Source organism: Agelaius phoeniceus, chromosome 7, assembly GCF_051311805.1.
Source record: "Agelaius phoeniceus isolate bAgePho1 chromosome 7, bAgePho1.hap1, whole genome shotgun sequence".
Taxonomy (NCBI): domain Eukaryota; kingdom Metazoa; phylum Chordata; class Aves; order Passeriformes; family Icteridae; genus Agelaius; species Agelaius phoeniceus.
In genome coordinates, this window is record NC_135271.1 from 29,822,182 (window position 1) to 29,840,107 (window position 17,926).

The 17,926-nt window shown below is 36.3% G+C and overlaps 1 protein-coding gene across 3 annotated transcripts in view; it reads left to right on the plus strand.

The window, feature by feature from the left end:
- Positions 1-17,926, plus strand: part of OLA1 (Obg like ATPase 1) — a 104,345-nt gene that overhangs the window by 53,090 nt on the left and 33,329 nt on the right. For all 3 annotated transcript variants that reach the window (XM_077181386.1, XM_077181387.1, XM_054636506.2), the window contains exons 5-7: positions 2,497-2,672; positions 14,699-14,779; positions 15,055-15,152. In XM_077181386.1, coding sequence (XP_077037501.1) covers positions 2,497-2,672; positions 14,699-14,779; positions 15,055-15,152 — 355 coding nt within the window. The remainder of the gene's footprint in view (positions 1-2,496; positions 2,673-14,698; positions 14,780-15,054; positions 15,153-17,926) is intronic.

Here is a 17,926-nt window from a genome sequence, read left to right on the forward strand (position 1 = left end):
AATCACCAGCTCAGTAAGAGAGGCTTTTTATCCAAGCAAGCAACCACCTGTGCCAGACACAGATCTCTTGTCCTCCTGTTGCCTGAGTGAACTGCAGCATGGCTGCTGACACAGGCATGATGGAAGAAGGAGACTTGAAGAAAACTCTGGCAGAACATTGAAGGGACCATGGGTTAAAGGCTTTAGTGGGCTGAGAAGAGAATGAAGGTGAAGCTATAGAGTCAGTTTTGTAGGGGTGGGAATACACTGAATTAATTGGGTTTGAATGAATAAAGAACTTTTTTTTTGTGAAAAGGAATGGGAAGATGTGAAGAAATGAAGCTGTTGTTGAAGAAAAAAGAAAAATATAACTAATATATAAGCTGTTTTTTATTGTTGCTAATTCACCTTACACTTGCTTTTTCAAATAAGCTTCTTCCTTAAGACCAAAACAAACTGTTCATTTTACTTTTTATTTTTGTGTTCTAAATGCAAGATCTTCATGGTCATGCAGCTTTTCCCCTGACTTAACAGTGTGGGGATTTTTGTTGCTTTTTAAACCCATGGACACTAGATGCAGAAGGATGTGAGAAGAGATTATTTACATGGTCATGGAGGCTTTTTTTCTTGATATAAGGAAGAAAGTTGAACTTTTAGTGAATGAATGCAACGTATCTGTTGAGAAGGCTGAGGCAAGTAGACTTTTTGTTGGTCTGTGTGGTGACATCTTCCTACTTCTACCCTTTTTATTCAATATTTTCCTTGTAAATTAGAACAGAGTAGTTAAGCTGTTCTCTAATATTTGCTCATCTGAACAGCCTACATCTCATTCCGTCAGGTGTGCAAGTAAGGATTTATGGAAGACAAGGGCTATGGGATCTCTTCCTTGATTGCCTGGTACTGGTATAGATTAGTGTGGAGTGTTTCCATTTAACAGAGCAGCCTGAGCCTCTTCTCCCATCATGGCCAGCATCAGGATCTGTTGCTGAGGTAATTCTACTTGTACCCAGCGAGTTCACTGATCAGCTTTGGAGAGTAACACTTAATGAGAGAGGAGGGAACTTCTGGTAGCCACTATTTGAAAGGCTATTCATAAGTTTATGTAAAAATGGTTTTGATATTTGACTATGAATAACCTTTTAAACCTGTATTCCATGTGTGTTGGTGTAGGAGCTTTGTTGCTAAAATCTTGGTTTACAGTAAGTTTAAACAAAAGATGAAGTTTAAGGTGTTCATGATGACAAAGAACCCCCACAACTTTCTGTATATCAGTTAAGGAATTGTTTATTGTTTACCCTGTTTCTTATGTTTTTCAGTACAAGAAACATCTTTAATTTTTTTCCTATGTAAGAAATAAGTTTTAACTTTGGTGATGTTCAAGTAACATTCTTTTCGTGGTTGATTTCTCATGCGTATCTTTAATATTACAGGTTAGGCATGCAAATACTCTGAAAATTGATCCAGGAAGAATTAAGAAACTCTTTTTATCTGTTAATATTTTTATTTTTAAAGCATGTATTGTTTTTTTGGGGGGAGTAGGATTTTTTTTAAGTGATGCTGCTTATCTGATAATTTCAATCCTAGTTGAATTATGTTGCCAGATTGTCATCAGAAGGGCATGAAGTCAGCACACATGCGTCAGTAATATCTGGTTGTTTTAACCTTATGTTTCCAGTTGGCAATTTGAAATTATGGCTTCAACTGCACTTTAAATATGTGATAATAGCATGTGTTTCTAATAAGGGCCAGCACCATTTTGTTCAGATACTGTGAATGGTTGTCACTCATATATGACAAATGCACCTTCATCTGCTTCTTTGATGGCCCCCTAAAAACCATACCCTCAAATCAGGCCGATGAAATTAGCTGCTGTGTAAATTGTGTGTCTGAGTGGTTCATTATCTAATCACCGTCAGAACCACAGTGATAAAGTAGATTGAAACAGGGACGAGGTCTGCCAGATGATTTCAGGCCTTTTTTTCTAAGCCCTGTTTCCCTTGGAAACACTAAGAGTCATTCAGAACTTCAGAATTCTTTGTCTAGAACTTCTTCATTTCTTAATGCATAAAATTGGGCAGCCAGTGAGGTCTGCCAAGGTGATTTGAAAGGTTTTCTCTCCATCATTCTTGTAATCATTACTGTGTATTAAAATGTTCCACGATGTTCAGTTTAGCTACTGTGTTTGCTACTTCTGGGTTAGATATTGTAAAACACACCAGCCATTTTCAGGAAACTGCTCCAGCCTATTTCTTTGTAGGAGAAACTCTTAAATGCTCTAAGTCCTGCCCTGAAATGGCTAAGTGCTGTGCTTTGAATATACAGAGAGGGAGCTTTGGATCCTGGAGTTGATGTGGTAAATTAACATACTAAACCAGTATGAGATAAAACATTGCACAGGACACTTGTACATGGGTGGCTTTTCAATTTCAAACTTTCTTGACTCATTATAGCATGTTCTAAATACATATTTCTTGTCTTTTTAGCTTAATAGGTAATTTAAATGTTGTTTTGTTTTAGGAGCATTTGAAGATGATGATATCACTCATGTTGAAGGAAGTGTAGATCCTGTTCGTGACATCGAAATTATACATGAAGAACTTAGACTGAAGGATGAGGAGTTGATCATGCAGAGCATAGATAAGCTTGAAAAAGTAGCTGTAAGAGGAGGAGACAAGAAATTAAAACCTGAATATGTAAGTACATGACCTATAAAAGTAAATCATTAAGTCTTGTCAGCATTAAATTGAAATATTTGTATTGTTGGGTTTTCTTATTGATCCCACATATGTAATACAAAACTCTACTACTATTTTTATATGTATTTTAAAGTAATTATTATGAGTTGAAAAAATACTAGAATGACTGGCTGTGCTGTCAGTTTAAGATTTCATAGATGTAGCTAATTGTAACTTTTGAAATTCAGCTGTTATTTTCTTGCTGATACAGCTTTGTATGCGAATTGCCAATCCTTTGTCAAATTTACATCAATGTCTAAGTTGTAATTCAGAGTTACTTCTGACTTATTCCTGCTGTTAAGTTCTAGTATTATGTTGATATTAGTATTCCTGTAGCCAGCAAGTGAATGTATTTTTTTTTTGTGATTGCACTTTGTGTCTTTTAGTGCATGTTAAATTAAGACTGCTAGTTGAAATTAATTTTAGAATGTTGTTGTGGAAATCTGCTTAAATGAGCTCAGTTATCACAGGGTAGTAGTGATGTTTCTTTGTAAATTAGTAATGTATAATAATTATCAACTTCCAAGTATATTTTTTGCAAATTGTTGCTTTACTGCTACTTGTCTTTTGAGTCCCCTATTCTTTGCCAATAGTCATTCATTTTTCTTTGTCATTAGTATTCTATAAATATTTCAGGTGGTATATAAAATGCATTTTCTAATTATTACAACAGTTTATCAGAGTGGAAATAGATTACTTATGTCTAGCAAGTAATATTAAGAAGATACTGTTTTCTCAGATGGATTTTTTGATAGCAAGTAGTAAGAAAAACATTGTTATATTGGTGCTGCCAGGTTAATTTATCAATATTGAAATGCACTGAAATTTGTTGACCCTGCCTAGTGTCTGGAAACAGACAGGAGCTGAAAGTGAGCATCCCCCTCCAAAATATTCTGCTCCATGATCCAGTGTTAAAAAGCACTTCTGTGGTAGCTTCTGTTGGTGAAGAACTAGTCTTCATCTGGCATGAAAACTGTTTTATTTCTTGATTCGTCTAGGCCAGAAAAAATAGCTATTGTTGGAAGATGTAAAGGCTTTATGTAAGCCCAGATAGAGAAAACCTTCATTTAAGAACCTTCATTTCAGGTCTTATCTGTCATGTGAACCCAGCCCTGAGTACATGTGGGCAGCGATTTTTATCTTTCACAAAAGGTTTCAAGTGCTTAGACGAACAGTGCAGTTTATGCCTGCAGTTTCAAATAGCATCCACACAGTATTTCACCTTTTAATTCATGTTCAAGAAAGGGGCAAGCAAAAATCCTGTCCGTAGCGAATTCAAAGTTCATCCTAAAGCTAAATTTCACATTGGTATGACAGGATGAAAATGAGGAGTGCTGTGATGCTGTTCTGCCCAGCCTCGAGCTCTTCTCACTCACTTTGTTGTGTGGCTGTCTTTGGAAACAGCTTTGCTCAGCTCCTTGTGATGGAACATTCCTATCTAGTTTTTGAGTGTACCTCTGTGGATGCTTTGAGTATTTTATATCACCATGTATGTTCTTCGTGTGTGAAGGAAGAAGTTGGCACTTTTGTGATTACAAAGAATCATAACTGAAGTGTGTTTTAAGTAGAATTTGTAATAGTGATTGTGTAACTTAATGGGTGGTAGGTACAGTTATGATTGTATGGCAGGAGTTGTTCTTTGTAATTTTTTTGACTACAGGAAGTTGGTATGTCTTTGAAAAGAGAAAATATCAGATTATCCTCAAAATAAGGGAGACAGTAAATAAAAAACCTCAAATCTAGAAATGCAATTTAGATTAATTAAAGAAAAATTTCAAATCTTTATTATTAATCTTTTTTTACCCAGCTTCAGTTTCTCATCCATTTCATTGCCTCTTCCTTCAGTCTCCTTACCATTACTTCATCTGTAGTTCACCTGTCAAAATGACTTTGTCACCTTGTATTTGTAACATACACTTCCTGTCATTTGTTGTGTTTCCTTAATCCTGTTTTTATGAACACATGCACAGAAAAGATCAGGTTCTTGACGTCATGTTGCTCTGCCCGTTCTGTTCCCAATAATAGCTGTTACACATGACCAGTCTCAGCTGAGTTTGTCAACAACAATAGAGGTTTCAAAGGCTTGAAATTCCTTTGTTTCATGGGAAGGGGTGGCTGAACAGAGTGGGGAGGCACAAATTAATGCTTCCCTTGAGACAAAGGCTGCATGGAGGAACTATAGTCACTAGGGAATCTCTTCAAGGAAATGGGGGGCATAATGCCTCTGAATCTTGCTGATCTTGGACCTTCTTGCCTCTCTTCCCTGTGACTTGCATGCTTGAATTGTTATGTATATACACTAGACTTCATAAATTGGACTTTTTTGGTGAAGGCCTGTGAAAGCTCCTTTCTTCTCCTGGTAAATCAATCCTTAGGTCCAGTTATGCAGCTTCCAGAAGCAGGTTTGTGTAGCTGTAAGACTGTAACAGCAGCTCTTGGGCATTTCTGGCCACTACTGGGCTTCAGATGTACATCCACTGGGTTGGGAGGCACTCCTGTACAGTTTGCTTTGCCTCTTTTCCTTTCATGTTTTGGCTTGCACACAAGGCCTGTGGTTGCATTATATATAACATACTATAGTACACTATAGCAGGATTGACTATGCAGTAAATGATTTACAGGTCTAGGAGGGAAACCATGTGGGATTAGTGAAAAAAGCAGTTAAAGATTATTCCATCTTCCTAAAGGGGTAGCCAGATGTTAGGAGTATATTTTGGCAGTTTGGTCAGTCTGCACTTCCCCAGTCCATTGCACTCTGCATTTAGCTTGTCTGTCACAGGGAGAGTTCCCTGTCCATCACAATTTGTAATGTTTCCATGCACTTGCAGCTACTGTTCAAGGCTTGCTTTTTCTAGTGCAAAAGAAAAAAAATTATGAAGAGACAGTATGGCCTGAAATGAATACTTTTTTCCAAACAGGTTGTCCTCAAAAAAATAGAGGATGGGACAGGACTGGGAGACAACTCCTCAAGATTTGCTTTTTAAAATTATTTGCCAGTATAATACACAGCCATTGCTAATATTCTATTCCTAGGAATATTCTTCTTCTGTAGCAGAGATGTGGAACAAACAGCTCTTGTCTGTGCACCAAGTGTTCCCAGTCATTTTTCCTTTCAGGAAAACCGGGAGGTTATGAAGGAAAAGATTTGATATTCATAGATTGTTTTGGTTTTGTTTTTAAGCACTATGTTAAAATTTTAGTATCTCTCTTTTTTACTGTTTTCTTTCCCCCATTCCTTTTGGAACAATTCAAGGTGAAGATGCTTGAGAATGTCTCAAGAATTTCAACTGGTTGAGAGTTATAGAAGTCATTTGTCTCGTTTTATAAATATGAATTGTCTGCTTTAGAAGATTTGCTTTATCAATAAGCCAGCACGATTGTAACTTGGTAGTCTGAAATCTCCAAAAGGTTTAGGAGGAGAAAAAAAAATTGACCCTATTTATCAGTCAGCAAGACTTAAATCTGAGATTTGTACTTGATTGCCTGCATTTTGCATGGTGTTATAACTTGTTAATTATCATTTTTCCTCTGTGAAAGCCTACATTGCCTACAGGTGGTAAATTTACCTTTGTGCAGTGACCTGGCTTGGCAGTTAAATAGTGTTAACTGTTTGTCGTGTCTCTCAGAGAATTGATCCCCTGTCAGCAGAAATAAAATAGCTGACTGTTGTTAAGGAGCTATCAATAAAATAATTTTCAAGTTCTACTTAAAAATCAGTGGCACAATATGATCCAAGATCACCAACACGTAATGTTGACATAAGCTTGGAATAGCTTCCTTTACACATGTATTGTCTGTTTTGCAAGTATTCCCACTGCCTTCTCAAAAATGACTGTTTACTGTTATTAAGGGTACTAGTCTTTCAGACTTTATATACCTTTAAATAACCTTCTAAAGAGATATTATAGAATAAAAATACTCCTGTTATTTGCATGTATTAAAACAGTGCAGATATAATTTCAGAAAGCAGTCAGAGTACTTTTATGTTTAAAATCTGTCTGATGATGGTATATGCAGAGACATTAGATAGATACTGAGTTAAACTTTATTATTAGCTTATTATTGATCTGTCATTTTGAATAGCAGAGGATTTCCAAGTAAAATTCAGATATGTATGACTTTATAAATTAGAATGTACAAATGATAAAATTAATCTTAAAAAATATTTTTTAATTGGTGGGATTTTTCAGTCCTGGAGACAAGTCTCTAAGTTAATACCATCTAATACAGTGAAGTGAACATTATTTCAGGATTCTCTTCCAATGTCCTTCCAGCCTGATTCAGTTCTAGTCCTTAGAAATTGACAGCTCTGCAACAGATAGCTATTCCTTGAGCCCTTTGTCGGTGCCCAAAATCTTGAATTCCAGCACAGAAGAATTCTTATGTTAACAGTATTGAGAGCTACGTATCTCACTACAAGGCTGTTGTTTATAGTTGAACTGATGCAGATTATTGATGTTACTGACATGAAGACACAATCTTTAGGTCAGAATCAGTGTGCACAGTGTTTGACCTTCCAATTCTCTGTTGAAAGGCGGCTTCTGCAGTAGATCAGGATCAGCATTCACTGGATTTGAACTTCCAGTGTTGGGTTGAATGGGATGCTTTCACCAGTCTCCATTGTAAAGTCTGTCATTTTAAAAGTAAGATTAATTTATCAAATCAAGCACATTTTTTAACAGGAAAAGCAATTGCAGTTATGGAAAGAGCAGTTAGAGACTCCATTTTTGTATAATGGTATGAGAACCACCATAGTGCCTATTCAGCTTAAAAGAAAGGCATCAAGCTTTGTTTTGTTACTGTGATGGACAATGATCTAATAATGAACACTTACACTCAGCCTATGGCCATTGTATTTGTCAGCATATATGTACTATGAAGAGTAAAGCAAAATATTCCTAATGGTGGTTTAAGTAGCTTTAATCCCTTCCATTCTCCTCCCTTACATTTAATGTCTTGGTCCTGTCCTGAGAGTATAGTAACTGTTTGAAAGATGTTCTTTTGTTCATCATTTGTTGTTAAAATCACCAGTATGGTATGGGGGATACTTCACATACAGCAAAGAGCTGGTAGATTCAGTTTGTTCTTATTACCAATATATACTGGATGAAAACCTTTCCTTCCTGCAATATTCTGATGAATGGGATGTGCCAAGCAGAATTTGCTGACCTCTTGCTGCAAGCACTTGCCAGAGTTCTCACGGATGGATGAACTCTTATTTCCTCTAACTGATGATGTCAGTTGGGAATGTTCACCTTTCTTTCATTCCAAGTTGAAGATAAATACAGTCATGAATTGTATAAATTTTTTTTTGCCAGTTTCTTTGGTCTCCTTGTGTGAGGAGAGTTTGAGAGGCCAGTTTGTTCCACAGGAGAGGGAAAGAAAGGAGCAGTGTACACATGCACTGTTGACATACTCTCTGCTGATGGCTTTTACAATTGCTAACTTAAATCATAGGGAATCAAGAAAATATTTATATTCTTAATGCACATAATTATGCCTAAAATCTTGAGTGGACCATTTACTGTGCTTAATGTGGTATTTAGAGGAAATTAAAGTTCATTCTGGAGAACATTTTGAATGTAGCATGGCAGATGTTTGTGAATTGATTGGTAGTAAAGCCTGACTTAAAAATACATAATGTGTAAACACACATTTGGATTTTTTTGGTATTATCAGTAGACAGAGAGAAGTCAGTGCTTAAATACTTTCTGTCAAGGCTGATCTTTCCTGTGTAGATTTGACAAGTAGCTTAAAGTAATTAATTTTGTAAATCATGCCTCCCTTGGTATGTCTAGATCTAAGTAATTTTAAACTGTATGTGCCAAAATAACACTATATAAAAATAACTGTATTCTGAAAAAGACACACCTTTTTCATTCAGCTTAATTCACACAAATCTACAACAAATGCATTCACACATGGATTTAGTTGAAAATTTTTGTGATTGGCTAATGGAATAAGGAAAGTTTAATGAAACTCTGTGAAAGATATTTCATTTTACTTTTCAGTGCAATTGCCCTGTTCTGAATTTCTGAACTGCTGGAAATAATCACTTGTAGATGGACTGCTTTCTTTATTCTTGCTTGCTTTTTTTCTTTGAGAAGCAACACGTGACTGAGTTGTTTCATGTATAATGCTGTACACCCCACAAGGATGACCCACACAGGAGAATTTGGGGATTATTAACAGGAATTACATTGCTTGGAATGCCTGTAGGATGTTTTGGGTGAAAGTGCTTTTTGTGGTTCATAAACATTATTGGCATCTAGTTCTAAGTAAATCTTACATCGTGTACAGCTTGTACTGGCTCTGTGAGAAGGTATTAAATAGAAGGAAGGATAATACACTTGTCCTAAATCCATTACTTGGCCCATTGTATTTTTATTAAAGTCAGTGAGCAAGGGAATTGTAAGAGATTAGACATTGTTTTGTACCACAGAGGAGCTCATTGTCACTCCAGTTGGTGCAGTACCTGGCTTGTTCTCTTTCCTGCACCCAGCTGCTACAGCTTATTTAAGCACTGATGAAAAAACATGATCTAGCCTTTTCTTTAAATTGCCAAATTTGTCTTAATTGTCCTTTAAAATACCATTGTTTTTAAACAGTGTTTTTAGAATACATTCTTACCATGTCACTTCATCCTCAATCTTCTAAATTGCCACAAAAACTCCAGGAAGAGCAGACAGCTGAGGCTCTGCTCAAGAGAAGTGAAAAGATTTCCAAGGAAAGCCGTGAATAGAAGGACTGTGGGCTCGGTGCACTCATCCACCTCATGTGTACTCAGTAAACTGCTCTTGGTGCAGCACAGTTGAAGTAGCTATGAGTACCTCAAATAGCATTGCTCTCTATCTGTATCTGAAAAACCATTTTGAAATTTTGAAGGTCAGATGGAATAATGATTATCTGGTTTGATCCCTTGCATATCCCAACTTAATTCTTACAGCTGTGATTAAAATGGAATGTATGTCTTACAGGAAAAAATTAACCTTTATTAAAGTATTTTCAGGCTAGAGTTAAATTATTTTAACTTGTATTAGATATGCCAGTAATTAATTATCTTCACTGTATAGAAATAAGAGACAATTTTAGTCAATGTTTGTCAGGCTTTAGCAGTCATTTGATTTCTCTATGCTAGTGTGAAAAACCCTGCATATGTGACATTTTTGTTTTATATATATATATGCAATAAGAATAAAAGCATAGAATTTGAGAACACCAAATCTTCATGCATAAGCACATTCTCAAAACCTCTGGTTTTTTCTCCAGTTTTTCATCATTTCAGCAGAGATAAGTGTAAAATTATTCCTGTTGGACACTAGGCTATTTATATACTCCAGGATTGCATTATTCTTCTAGTTACCGTACAGTTCATTTGCTTGTGACCCTCCAGGCTTCTCAGCCACTCTTGCAAGAGGGAAGTGCTGTGTTGCTAAATACTGTATCCACCCTCCCTTTGCCCCTGCCCAACAGTGTATGAACTTCAGGGTTTTGTATTCAAAAGCATGGTTTGTTTTTTTAGAGCTGTGGGGCAGTTCTGGTTCCTACCTAGTTCCCAGTGTTTGTAAGTTACTGTTCCCAGAATGTGTGTATCATTAACATGGCCTTTTTTGCCTGTTGAAAGATGGCAACCAGGGAGAGGCAAAGAATTTGTTTGGAGTGCCGTCAGAAACACACACATTGAGGTTTTTATTTACAGTTGTATTCTGAAACCTACTGGGTAGGTGGTGTTGACTTTATTTAGTATATGCAGTGATTTATTAAAGAAACATCTTCTGCCACTGACCCAGATTCTTTAGGGAAGTCAGAATAGGTTATTTATGCACTACCGTCTTCATTACTGATATGCAAAGGTGTTGGACTTTGGAATGAAGTGAGAGGAGCTAACTAAGAGCTACAGATAATGTTTTAGGTACTCCTTGTAGCTTTTCCTAGCGGCAGAGAAGTGTAAATAATAGAATTTTAGACAATGGAAACATTTTAATAAAAAGTGCTTTTGAAGCTTTTACAGGGAGATGGTAAGTTTTTACATCTTGGAAGTTTTGAAGGGAATGAATAAGATACTGAAAACCACTGCATATGTCCCTTGGTGGGGGAAAAAACCTTACTGTACTCACAGTTACTCTGTACTAGTGGAGACTTTTGCACTGCCTGCAGGATCACAGGGAATTCACTTGCACTTTGAAGTGTGAAGTGATAATCCTCACAACTGCTTATTTCTTTATTAAACTTACGGAAGTTAATTACATGCCCTGGTAATTTACAACAAAAAAAATCACAATTCTCTGATGCCAAGTAGGCAAGTGGGTTTCCAAGCTTCAGTTTAGTCCCTCATGCTGTAAGAAGAATTTGGCATTGGCACACATTATTACTATCATTCATCCAGAAAGTCTATTAATGTATGCACATTTTTCTGCACAGTAGTGTTTCATGAGTAGGTCTTGGTAAATCTGCTATATGCAATTTACATGTATTTCATTATTTTATACTGCTGGACTTACTGTTAATGTCCTGCTTAGCATTTGTGGGTTGAGTACTTGTGGTCTTTGGAAAATGAGTGCAGGACATAATTAAAATCACTGTATTTCATATGGATAGATACACTGAGTATTTGTAAGTGCTAAATGTATTGCCATGCATATAGTCAGAAATGAACTGATTTTACAAACAGTGATATTTGATATTCATTAAGTTTGCTGTATTTCATATGCCTTGTGACAACTGTAAAGAAATTGGAATTTGGGGGGATTTTTGGTGGCTTTCTGAATGGCTCTTGTTATAATATTGCTATCTGAAAAACAAGAGTACCGCTCTGGTCAAAGAAGGCAAAGTGGATCATGACAGATTGACCTTAAAGTATCCAGCTGGGGATGCCAGTTCTAATAAAACAAAGTGGATCATTGCTCTGTATTCTGTTATTAAGCATCTCAAAGGTAACGTGAGTAGTGATTAAATGTGTTTAAATGACTAGTACAGTGATAGAGAAGATAAAAAGATCAGGTTGTACTCTTTTACCAGTCCTAAATAGAAGCAAATAACTAAAAATGGTGCTGCATGAGAAATAACCCAAAAATGTGCTATTTGTATGTTTGTTGAGAGTGTTGGGGCAGCTGAGTTAAAAAGAGATACATGGAAATATGTGCCTTTCTTCATGTTGTCATTTGTATGTAACAATTTCTTGTTAAGGGCTTAAGTCTCATTTCAGTGGTACACCACCACTGATGCAGGGGAATCTAAGTTCAGCTCACCCATTTTTAAGTTTCTGGACTGCCTACTTACATTCTGCATGGTGTGACTGCTGCCCATATAGTCCATGAGAGAACTTCTTTGTGTCTCACTGCTTCATCAGCTTCATCAAAAATGCTGCATTTGCTTACAAGTTTCTATCCTTTTACCTACAGAAAGTTTTCCAGTACTTTGCCAGCCTCGGTATAAAACCAAAATAACATTGGAAGTAGATGGCTGTTAGTTGTCCCCAGCATACTCAGCTGTAGATCTGCCTTACCTGTGGAAATTGTCCATGTAATCACTCCTTTAGAACAACAGTTGCAAACAGCTTTAAATCAGGTGCATAAACGGGAAATTAATAAAATTAGGTCAGTGCCAAAATGGATTTAGACTGTGTGTCACTGTAAGTAGCAAATGAATGTGGGAGAGGTTTTGATTGGCAGCTCTGTGCTTAGACTGGCTTCAGAAAGGCCAAACTTTATTTGCTGTGTTGATGCTTGAAATTATGTGGAGGTTCTGTGTTACGTAGCTCCCCTTACAGTGTGATTACAAAACATTTCATTTCTGCTTAAGCAGAAACGTAAAAGTTTGGCTCCCATGACTTCTGCTATGGTGGGTTTTTTTCAGTTTTTTATTGACTCCAATTTATATGTAGCAATGCATTGCTATTGTGGGAGAAACTGTAATGCTGAAAGTCATGTGGTAGGTGCCTACAGAACTAGTTCAAAACCCAAAATAGTGTGTAACCAGAATTCCTTCACTGCTGAACAGCAATCTTGGTGGTTGTGTTGATTTTTGTATATATCTATTTAAAGAGAAGCTGAGGATAAATATCTTAAGTGAAAAGTACTTACTGGTAGAATTGCTTCCCTTATCTTGTTTATACAGATTAATTAAAAAAATAAAAAGCACATAGGGTTAAAGATAAGATGGTGCCAGTGTTTTCTTCTTTATGTGTAATCTTGTTGCATGTCTCTACATAAGCTGTTCTGGCCACTCATCATAGTAACCAGCTGGGCCATTTCACCTGCTGGAGCCATTAAAGAGGACTCTCTCCCCCTAGATTAATCCCCTCCGACATTAGTTTTTTGCTCTGACAACTGGAGCAGGCATTCAGAATTTGCAGGTGGCCAGTGTGACGCACATAATTGCCTACAATTTTAGGCAATGAATAAAAATGGTCTACATTACTTGTCAAAGGTTGTATATGCAGTGCCAAGTGAGATCTATGGGAAGCCTTTTAGGGTTTAAAGAACAGTTAATAGCAAAGCTGCACAGTGCTTTTTTAATCATAATGCATTTGTAATATAGCACTTTGATCTTCTCCTTGTAGGAAATGGTGTTATATTAGCCACTTTTAAACATTTATGAGTGAAATTCAGTTATAGGAGAGTAAAAGTGATTATTCTTAGGCAGAACATGTTAGATTTCATTAAAAGTTTTAGCTTGCCCCTTCCTTGTTAAAATCTGTGGGGAGTCCTGTTCCTGGAGGGTTTCAAATCAGGATCTGAAGATTTAGAAGAGCTTTTTTTTTTTCCCCTCCACTAAAGCTACTGCAAGACTAGAAAAGACGGTAGTAAATACTGATGTTATTTGTGGTTGTTTATAAATGTACTTCAACTGCATAGCATTAAGTGCAAAAAATGTTGTGTGCTCAACAGTTCAGGGAATGTTTCCTTGTATTTTAAAGATCTTAATGCTCAGTTGCATCAATTTCAACTTAAAAAAATGCATTATTTAAAGCATGATCATAAATTATCTACAACAAAAAATAGGCGACTCTAAAATGTACTACTCCTAGAAGAGCAGAGTTTGACCTTTCAGACCCAAGAGCCTTTTATTAACACCTGCCTGTAAGGAAAACCGTGCCACACGCAGCTTTCGGATTCACGACCACAAAACTGATGAGGAAAGGCTTGAAGGGTTCAGTTTGTGTCACTTGCTGTTTGCCGTTTCCATTTCACAGATGATTAATCTTTCTGTGAAGAAAGGCCAGAGAAACAAAGCACATTGGGCTCTTCCTGCAGTTACTCCTTCTGAATGCACACTAGCTTGCTAACTAAAAGGCCTTTAGATTTCCTGCCGAGAGAGATGTTCTGAAAGTGAATGCAGCTGGTTGGAGGTCACCAGTGCAAGGCTCTTGCCATTGTGTAATGGAGGCTTTGGCAGGTTTCATTTTGGGGGGGGAGGGAGAAGGTGTTGGCGAAAAATTAATGCGGAATAAAAAGGGCTTTGGCCGTTTGAATTAATTTCTTGAGGGTGGATCATCAATAATAGGCTCCATTTCTTTTGCTCACAATTTAAAAAAAATAATTTTTTTTTGCTGTGTTTTGTCCCACCCATTCCCTTTTCTTAATGGCATGTTTATATTGTACGTGGTCTCTCCCGCTGGATGCTGAAATGTTGCGTCTTACTGAGTTCGAAAAGCAATCTAAAATGTACCTATTTTTACATATATTTTATGAGCTCTGCTGATGTTCTTGGTGACAAGAGATGATACTCGAGTCTTGTGTATTTAACTTTCTAATTGTAGGATTTGGATGACTTTAATAATCCATATTGCTCTTTAGCGACTTTGAAAGCAGCAATTTCTGTTTTTCTGGAAGAGTAAAAATTTGTTTATAAAAGGTATTATCTAATTTTTCATTTGTGTGTATGTTTTGAATCTTAATGGATACACGCCTTGTTTATGGAAGAGAATAGTCTTGATATCCAGCTGAGTTTTTGACTTTGGGTTTTTTTTTGATCTTGCGTAGGACGTAATGTGCAAAATCAAGACATGGGTAATAGATGAAAAGAAAGCTGTCCGCTTCTATCATGATTGGAATGACAAAGAGGTAGGCTATAAATATTACTCCATGAATTGACTTCTAATTTTGCTACCTGTTACTAGTTCTTTTTAAAGTTGTTGGTTTTGGGGTTTTTTTAGATTTCATATTCATAATTTATTGAATGTTGAATTTATTAGCTGAATTTATACTTATCTGTGATTTATGTATTACACTTGAGTTCTGTAGCCTTCTCAGACATGCCATGAGGAAAATGATCATAAAATTAATTCAAGTTGATTTAAACTGTTTTTAAAATTCTCTCCCTCTATTCTCGCTTCCAGATCGATGTTTTGAACAAACATTTGTTTTTTACTTCAAAACCGATGATCTACTTGGTTAATCTGTCTGAAAAAGACTACATTAGGAAGAAAAACAAGTGGTGAGTATAGAGGATAAATGTCTAAACTTGTATTTCTGTTTCACATTTTTCAGTGGTCAGTAATTCCTTGCACATTTAGATCACCAAGGATGTTAGTTAAAATAGCTATATGAACTAATCTTGCACTGCTGTTGCTTGTTATGCTCCCACTGACGTGCTGCTGGAGTACAATGCATATGGTGAAACCTTGACTGAAACTGCAGAAAAGAATATGCTTTCCATCCTTGCAATTTAACATGAAGCCATTAATGTTGAAGAAAATAGATTTGATTTAGAAGTACTAATTTAAATAAGCATGTGGCTTTATCATGTTCTGTAATGCTGGTTGTCCGAACAGCATCTTTTTCATTCCAAAGGAATGAATTCAGTGCCAGAAGACTAAAGCTATGTGAGTTGCACAGAAGTCTTTCAAGCAAAATTGCACATTTTAGTGTTACTCTTCTTTTTTTAGTTGGGTGCCTTGCTTTCTTGCCACTTCTTGTGCCTTGCTTGTGGTTTACAGGCCCCTTTTGGTGGGCTTTAGTGCCATGAATAGCTTGGGTTTCAGTCAGGTATTTCTGGCATCAATGTTGTGACTCAGGTACATAATGTTTACAAAATCAGTCTATCAGATGTTCAGTGAAGTGGATGAAGATCCAATCCTAACATGGTAGACGTAAGGTGGGAATCCACTGTTGGGAAGTACAGCATTTAGCATGTCATTGGAAGCTCTAGATGGCATAAATATTGCTCTGTGGAGGAGGGAACAGATTGGGTAGTTAGCATATGATGAAGGAAAATCTATAGCAGTGTGTTCAGTTTAAAAAAACCCAACCAAACAACAAATATTTTCTTACAATTCAGAATTTTAAACACTGTGCTTGTGAGATACTTTGAAGATCTAAAAATGTATGTTTGTGAACAGATATATGCATGTAACTCATCCAAACAAATCAAAAGTATCTAAAGCGGAATATCTGAATTCTCCTAAAGTACACCCTCTGTTTCTCCCTGTACTTCATTAAGTACTTAGATGCACATGGTTTCAATTTTCCATTAAAAATTCTCATTTCCATATGATATCAAAGAGTGAGAAGGCTTTAAACTGAAAAATAAACATTCATAGACTGGAAGCCAAAACAATAATTAATGTCAGATGGTTAACTCCAATAAATCATTAGAATAAATTCTGTGAAATTACTGCAACTAAAACTGTCCTTTTGATACTCCAAGACATTTTGTGTTGGTACTAAAGAACAAAATTTAATGTATTTTAGTAGCAAACCCTCTCAGTCCCAAACACAAACTTCAGAATAGACTTCACAAGCAGTATAATAATGTAAGCTCTTCATATTTGGCTGAATTTTATAATTTTAAATTAATTTTTTCCTCCAAATATTTTTTGGGTATGACAATTTAAATGTAAGAATAGTTCTACCCAAGGAAATATTTAAGATCAGGGTAGTTGTATTTGCTCTGTTGCTGTAAGGTGATACTTTTTTCAAAGTAAAAATGCTATGGTTTCTTCAGGCTTGCTGTAACAGTACAGATGTGGAAGCTTATGTGCAAATGGATGAGTCTGTTTCCATGTCCCAAAAAGGATCCTCACACCTGTATTTGGCTGATTACAGGTAGAGCTCAGTGGCTCTAATTGTACAGTAAATACCATTGCCCAGACCCTAATGGCAGCCAGACTACTTAGGCGACGCCAGTCTGTGATTTAGCTGTCGCCAGTCACCCCATGTTTTTTGTGAGACTGGTTGTGATGATGACATAGTTAAACCCAATTGAAAGCAAATCTTTGGATAAATTGCAGTTTTTAATTTGTAAAAAATCAGATGTTTGAGTTGAGGAGTCATACAATGAAACAGTTTAACTGTTTCTATTACAATTAGTGATGTAGTTTTTAAAAAGTATACCCAGATCTCATGGATGTGAGTGTAATTGTAGCTGAAAGATCAAAGCCTGGGTATCTGAGTGATGTTCCAGAGGAGAATTTACCACATAGCCATTTTCAGTACAGTTTCTGCCTCCTGCTGTTCCTATTTTCCCTCAAGCTAGCCATTGACTACCCCCTGTGCATCCCTGCTCGTAAAAAATGATTGAGGAAGTATTTGTCATGTATTTATGAGTGGGAAACATTGTGTGATAGGGAAAGGCATCTACTAGAACCAGAAAGATTGCCATTTCCTTTCCTTCAGCTACTCTGCCACAGCCTTAAATCCTCTGTTTATGCAACATAGCTTTTATATTTAAGAGCAGAATAAATGTTTTCTATGAAGGATGCTAACGGTAGGCTTCTGTCATTTATGTGGTGCAAGCAGATGTAAATGATTAGAATATATTTTACTGTTAGATGCCACTTTCTGATTTTTGTTATTATTTTGAGGGGTAGGTATTCATATTTGAAATACAAGCCACATTTAGTTGTAGTCGTTCTTCTAAAAAAAGTTTATTTCTGAGCTTAATTCATAATATAACAAGAGACTCTTTTCATCAGACTTTTGCAACTATAAAAGTGTTTAAAACAGCAAAGGAGAGAAGAGGCTTTTTGATTTTGTGTGGAGAGGAGAACTGAAATTTTCTTTGTTTTACTCGGTCACTCTTACAGAATTAATGAACATTTTAATTGTTAGTTAAAGCACACTTATATTTAGGTGCCAGTGTGTCATTTTTCAATCCAAGGAAAGAATAAAACACTGTGAAAGATAGGACTATTGTGTGTTTGAGTAGGTGTATTGACCTTTTGAAACATGTAAAAACTGGAATGGCTCCAAGCTGGTTTTAACAATGTT